This window comes from Protobothrops mucrosquamatus, unplaced genomic scaffold (assembly GCF_001527695.2).
Source record: "Protobothrops mucrosquamatus isolate PMUCROS unplaced genomic scaffold, P.Mucros_1.0 scaffold8996, whole genome shotgun sequence".
NCBI classification, from domain to species: Eukaryota; Metazoa; Chordata; class Lepidosauria; order Squamata; family Viperidae; genus Protobothrops; species Protobothrops mucrosquamatus.
In genome coordinates, this window is record NW_015394788.1 from 1 (window position 1) to 6425 (window position 6425).

Consider the following 6425-nt stretch of genomic DNA (forward strand, 5'->3'; position numbering starts at 1 on the left):
TGCCCTCGCCTGAAACCTCCCCCTCCACAGAAACGCTTTGCTCCCTTTGGTGCTCTTAACCCCTTTTCCAATCCAGCATATTCTTCCAGTCCAGCTTCCTCTTGCTCCTCAGACTGGCTGGAATCTCTTGAATGGCAGAAGACAGCTGCCTCTTCCATAGACACTTTTGATCTCTTTGAAGGCACTTCCTCCCCAGAGGAGCACCGTAGCCCTGCACCACCATCTCGCTCATCGAAACCCTTTGACACGGCTGAAAATATTGTCATTCGGACGTCAGTAGCCCCTTTGTCATCCACCATTGTTCATGGCTCCGAAGCTGGCATCACCCACCTTTATCTGGCTCAGGGGGTCATTGAGGCACCTCCTGCTCGTCTCAATGGGGATGGTTCACCCTGGCAGCCTCCTGGTGATTTATCGGCGCTGTCACTAGAGGAGGTATCTAGGTGCTTGCGCTTCATCGGCCTCTCTGAGGATGTGGTCAGCTTCTTTGCCCGGGAACGCATTGATGGTAGTATCTTTGTACAACTCACTGAGGAGATCTTATCTGAGGATTTTCATCTAACCAAACTTCAAGTCAAAAAAATAATGCAGTTCATCAAAGGCTGGAGGCCCAAAATCTAGATTGGGGAGAGAAATTTTCTCTGTGGATTGCAGGAGTTAGATTCAGGCTGGCCCCTAAGTATAAAACTAGGAGAGAGGCCAAAGCAGATACCGCTATGTCAAAAATGATAGCAGGAGGACATGAACCCAAGAGCAACACAGGATTTTGATTATGTCAGTTTTAACCACAAACCAATGCAAGGAATTGGCAGGAGGTTGCAAATTTCCTTTTACGGAAATGGGCAAAGTAGAAATCAGAGCAAAATAGTTGCACATGAATGATACTTTATGATGGGTTACTATTGTCTTTGTGCCAAGATTAGCAAGGAGAGTTAATTGCCTTACGTAATTCTTGGGTCGATGGTGTAGAAGAGGAGGAAAGCAGCATAGCCAATTTGTGGGAAGAGGGTTACATGTTCCTTTTCTGGCCAAGTCTCAGAATCACCAGAGCCAAGTTGCCTACTTTTCCTGGGATAACATTCCTATTCATCTTCTGACTGTTTCACGTAACATTAGCTTGGAAGGGTTTTTGTTTTGTTTTTTAGTAAGGGACAGGTAGTGCATATGTATCTTTACGATTGTTTGGGGGCAATCAGTTTGAGGGGGGCTCTTGATATAGAAAGTAGCAACACACATAAAAAGAGGGGGTGTATCTACATTTTTCCCCCAACTGCCTTCACAAGGTTTTATACTTAAAACGTTTGGAATGAAATGTAGGCAATGCTATACTTTATAGCTGAAAGAGGTTTGGATAGAACTCACCTGGCAATCTCTGCCCTAGAAACCCTGATCCTTAATCTGGGGTCTAGATTAAAATGTCAGTGTGTCAATTTATATTTTACAGCGTTGCTTAGAGCCCCACTTCCACATGCAGGCTAATTTCAGTGTTGTACTGAAATGCTGGAGAAAGCATCCTGCATGTAGAAAACCAATGGGCTTAAAAGAAGGATTTTAGAGTAATTTAGAAGTGCTAATTGTGCAAAATCAGTGTGTATGCTGACAGTGGTGTCCACCCACCTGCAATTCAAAGGGCTGCAGGGTAATAAAAGCTTGATGATTCTGCTGTTTTTACCCACCTTCCTAAACACTTGAACTTTTTAAGCACCTTTGCACTGCTGTAAGGGCTAAAACCGTAATAACTGTGTGCTGCTTAAATTTCATGTTTCTGCACTAAAACTGTGGAATATTTGGGCAGCCTACAGTTTTGCCTATGCAGAAATTCTGTAGCACCCACTGACAGTTTCGTATAATTTGTTTCTACTATTCTTAACCAGATGTCTGTGTGATTTTTTTGGGGTGGTGGTGGTGGTGGCAGTTATTTACTGCACCTTAGTATAATGTATAGACAGTTGGTGGTTTTTTAAAAACCCAACCTGTAAATCTTTAGGCATTTTACTAATCTTCCTCCTTTCTCTTGGCAATTTCGTTCTGTAATTGCCTGCCTACTACAGTCGAGTTTTCCACATTTCAGCAGCAACTGCCTGTTTCCTAAGACAACCACAACTTACTTTCACAATTGTTTTTAGCTGAAAATGAGGCTAAATGGTTTAAGCCTAGAGGAGTTCAATGTATTCATTTCTACTTTTAGTACTGCAATAATCAAATAAACATTTATTTAAAAATGTGTGCCTAGAATCTGTTGTTCAGAAACAAACTGAATATCTGTTATAGCAGAGTTCCCAAAGCTTTCCGGCTTTGCGGGGTGGGGTAGGGGATGGTTCCACGTGAGTGGTGGGCACACACACCCGCCACTCACGCAAATGGAGAGCGCACATGCTCAGCTGCTATTCACGCAAGTGGGGATCTGCACATGCTCAACCACCATTTCCGCAGCCCAATTCCGAATGGCTCAAGGCCTGGTAGTGGTCCGTGGCTGGGTTGGGGACCCCTGTGTTATAGAATAGCAACTAGAGTTATCAGCTACTTTCAATAAAGATGGGAAGAGAACAAACCAAAGCAATCGTGCTACATCAGATTATGAGCCTCTCCTGTCTAAATGTCTTCATACAATGAGGTAACCTCAAGGAAGCTTTCAAGCAAGATAACACACAATTTGCACTCCTGCTTATGTTCCCCAGCAACTGACACTGAAAAGATAGGCTCCTTCTCCCCCAAACTGGCAACTTATAAAATAAGCCAAAGTATGCTGGATCCCCATCCCTTAAAGGCTGATTTGTTTTATTTAAAGCATCTGGCTGGAGAAAGATGCCTTCATCTGCTTCAGTATTTTGATTGTTTATTTCCATACATGGAATTACTTTTGGGTTGTAATGCTGATTGTCCTAATTTGGATGCTTTTGAAGCTCTTAGCAGTGCCCCCAAACCTTTTAAAAATTTTCTACAATAACTCTGTATCGTGTGCTTCCTCGCCTCCAACGTAGATCGTTTTGGTGTAAGTTAGGAAGTTCTAGTCTCAGTAAAAATCATTGGGCAATTTCCATTCATTTAACTTAAATGTCTTCAACATGGTTTGCCAATACACCCCAGCTGCCTATTGATGCCCTCAAGCTACCAGCTCTCCCCACTGAATTTAATTATACTGCCTCCAACACAATATTGTCAAGAATAGCTCTACACTACAAAGCATTTCTGAAAAATAAAAATGGCAGAATTTTAAACCTTGTGTTTATGCATAAGAAAAAGAAAATATGTTAAGGAGAGCCTAGAGAAATTTGATGAACAGAAAGGTATTATTTTGTAAGCTAATGCATGCCCACTGAATAGATTTTGCTTGTTTACTTATTTTTACACAGCATGTTTTTGCTTTGATGCATGTATATATTTGGTGCAAATCTTGCTTAATTTGTGTTTTGTCCTGGATATAGCACATGCAAAACTTCATGAACTCTAGTACTAGCAAAATCCCAAATCCATCCTGAAAATCCCTGCATTCTCAGATTTATTGACTTATACCAGTGGTAGGCTCTCCAGGATGCTCTGGAGATCTTCAAATGACCTTTGATAAACTAACCTTATCAGAGCACAGAATCCCAGAGGTTTCAGTCTCAACTGAATTTTGTTTCAGTTATTCAACATTTCAGTAGCAGTTCTATCCCTGAATGAATGACAAAATGATGTATAGAACAATACACTAGAATTTATTCTTATGAATTTTTTGCAAGCTACATCTGCTTTCCGATGAGTAGTTCCTTGCAATGGGCCTGAAAAGTACCATACTTTGAGCAGAAACCTCCCCATTCTTTCTCGTGATAATGGGGAAATTAACATTCAGCCTGATGAGGGGTGGGTCAGGAAGAAGTAGTGCCTGAATAACTAAGGCACTTAAAAGAGTTAAAACCCACAGCCCTCCGATACGAAGATCTCTTGTAGGTCTTCCCCTTTTTTGGTTAGCAGGTGCCAATTCAGGCAGTTCTCTTGTGAAATTTCTTGCTGGAATCCTTGGCATGGTCAAGCAGCAACTGGCACGGTGTGAATTGACTCCCATAGACATCTTCATACTTCTTCATGCAGTCCACGAGCTGCTGGGCCCCAAAGTGGTCTGCATATTGGAAGGGGCCTGCCACAACATTCACAGAAGTGAGGGAGGAAGAGAAGGTGAGACTTCCTAAACAATATGGTCTTTATGCCAAAATTATTTCATAATGCTGGCCTTGACTGCCATTATTCCTTGATTACAAGCATTAATGTATCTGTAGGTATCTGATAAAAAATAATTTGCAAGGCGAATAGTGAGTGGATACACTAACTATATAACAGTGTGGACAATCAAGTTCCACTGGATCTTACAAACTCTGGAACTGCAGACAACTTTACACAGCAAAATGAATGCTATGAAATGGTGGGAAATGCAATTCAACACATTCAGAGGACTCCAGGATGCCTGTACTTATCCCTGGAACCACAGTTCAACTATTGCCGGTTCCCGGTAATCCTCAAGAACACTGTAGGGTAGCTAAAATTGCTGCTGCTAAGAAAGATGTCAGTGTTTTGACTATTTAATGCCTATTTGCAAGAACTCAAGAAGTATTTCCTTGTGGAAGGAGTTATACTGTGGAACAAGGCAATCCTGCTGCCAATTCTACATTACCAATTGAAAAAATGCAAGCCAAATTACTATCACTTCAAAAGCTACTTGTAAGATTTTTCCATTATTAACATTGCTTCCAACCCTTCGGCTATATAAAAGACATTGATTAATTTGACAACTCTCACCTCCCAGGCATGGTGGGAAGCCTAGTCCAAATACAGCTCCAATGTCTCCCTCCACAGGATTGCTGAGGATGCCCTCTTGTAAGGTCAAAATGGCTTCATTCACAAACCTGGTCACCAACCGCATTTGGATATCTTTCTCTGTGGACCTGGGAAGAGAAGCAGTAATTCATTATCCACCCTCACGGATAGATTAGACACATAGCATCTGAAGCAGTGACATAGAAGGGAGGGGACTATTATCCAGTGGCAGAGCTGACAAGTCTCAGCAATCTTCATTTAACTGGATTTCAGAAAACAGGTGATAGCAAAAGCCTATTTTTTTGTATTTTGCAGAAGGGGGGCAAACCAACATGGTTTCATATATGGATTTATGGGACTAGGCTTTCAATGCTTTTCCATGCAGATGATCTCAGGTCAATTCTGGGATGTTCTGCGTGCAGATGTGTAAGGATTTCTGACAGCAAATTTGGGGAAAAGCTCCATCTATCTGAAATATTGCTAGTTAGAGTAAAATAAATTGTGCTAAACGGATAATGTTCTGATTCCACATGACAGCTGTTCATGTATTTACACGTGAGCAGGGAATAACTAAAGCCAATGATCAGGCCTTATTCTGGAATACTGCATCTATTTAGGAAACCTCTCTTTTCCCACTTACACCTCTGGGTTGGCAGCGACTTTGAATTTCTCTAGAATTTCATTCATTCCAGTGTTGAGTTCCCGATTCTTTACACCTTGCTTGTAAATATAAAAGCCTTTTCCTCCTTTGCGGCCTGTCGAATGAAAGATAAGAGGGTAGTGAGGATACACTTAATATCAAAAATGGCAAACTTTGACCAGAAAAATACAGGAAGGTTCAAAAAGATGTTCTAGCTTGTGGAAAGAAGAATGGGGTAGGGAGTGGGGAAAATATTCTTCTATTCTAAAATGCAGTGACCATTTTACTCTATAAAATCTAAAGGTAGGCATACACTGACTGCCTTGTTTAGCAACTGTTCAAATTTACAATAATTAGGAAAAACTGTTGTGACCAACAATAGCAGGAACAGTAATTCTACCGCATCATGTCTACAAAACCTGAAGTCCATGCAGACACCCAGCTCTGACAGGCTGAATAAGTGACTTAACTCATGCATTGGTCTCTATGGTAGTAACTGTTCTAACAATAACAAAAGCAGAATACTTGGGATAACCAAGTCACCTGGAAACCTGTTTACTCAGCCATATCCCAAATTACTTTTAGAACAGTGTTTCTCCAGCTTGGCAATTTCAGGATGGAAGGGCTTGCTGGTTGGGGAATTCTGGGAGTTGAAATCAACCTATCTTAAAGTGGCCAAGGTGGAGAAACATTACTTTTAGAATAAAGAAATGAACCCAGAGATTGGGACCAGCTCTAATGCTCATCATCCATAGTCACCACTTTCCCAGTAGTGATACAGACCAATGCAGCAGATATTTATTTATTTATTTATTTATTTTTTGGATTTATATCCCGCCCTTCTCCCGTAGGACTCAGGGCGGCTGACAATCTATTTAAAATACATACAAAACAATACAAATTTAAAATTAATTAAAAGGAATATTTAAATATTTGTCGAATTTTAAAATATAATTAAAACCCCCCTAAAAATTACCCTAGGCCAGTCCTGCAA

The 6425-nt window shown here is 41.0% G+C and overlaps 1 protein-coding gene across 1 annotated transcript in view; it reads right to left on the reverse strand.

Annotated features, from left to right (window-relative positions):
- Positions 1-3677: 3677 nt before the first annotated feature.
- LOC107300889 (trifunctional enzyme subunit alpha, mitochondrial-like) overlaps positions 3678-6425 on the reverse strand; it is a 7762-nt gene continuing 5014 nt past the window's right edge. Inside the window, exons 4-6 of the mRNA XM_015830173.1 lie at positions 5432-5546; positions 4774-4919; positions 3678-4117 (exon numbers count right to left, since the gene is read on the reverse strand). Coding sequence (XP_015685659.1) covers positions 3963-4117; positions 4774-4919; positions 5432-5546 — 416 coding nt within the window. The 3' untranslated portion in view covers positions 3678-3962. The remainder of the gene's footprint in view (positions 4118-4773; positions 4920-5431; positions 5547-6425) is intronic.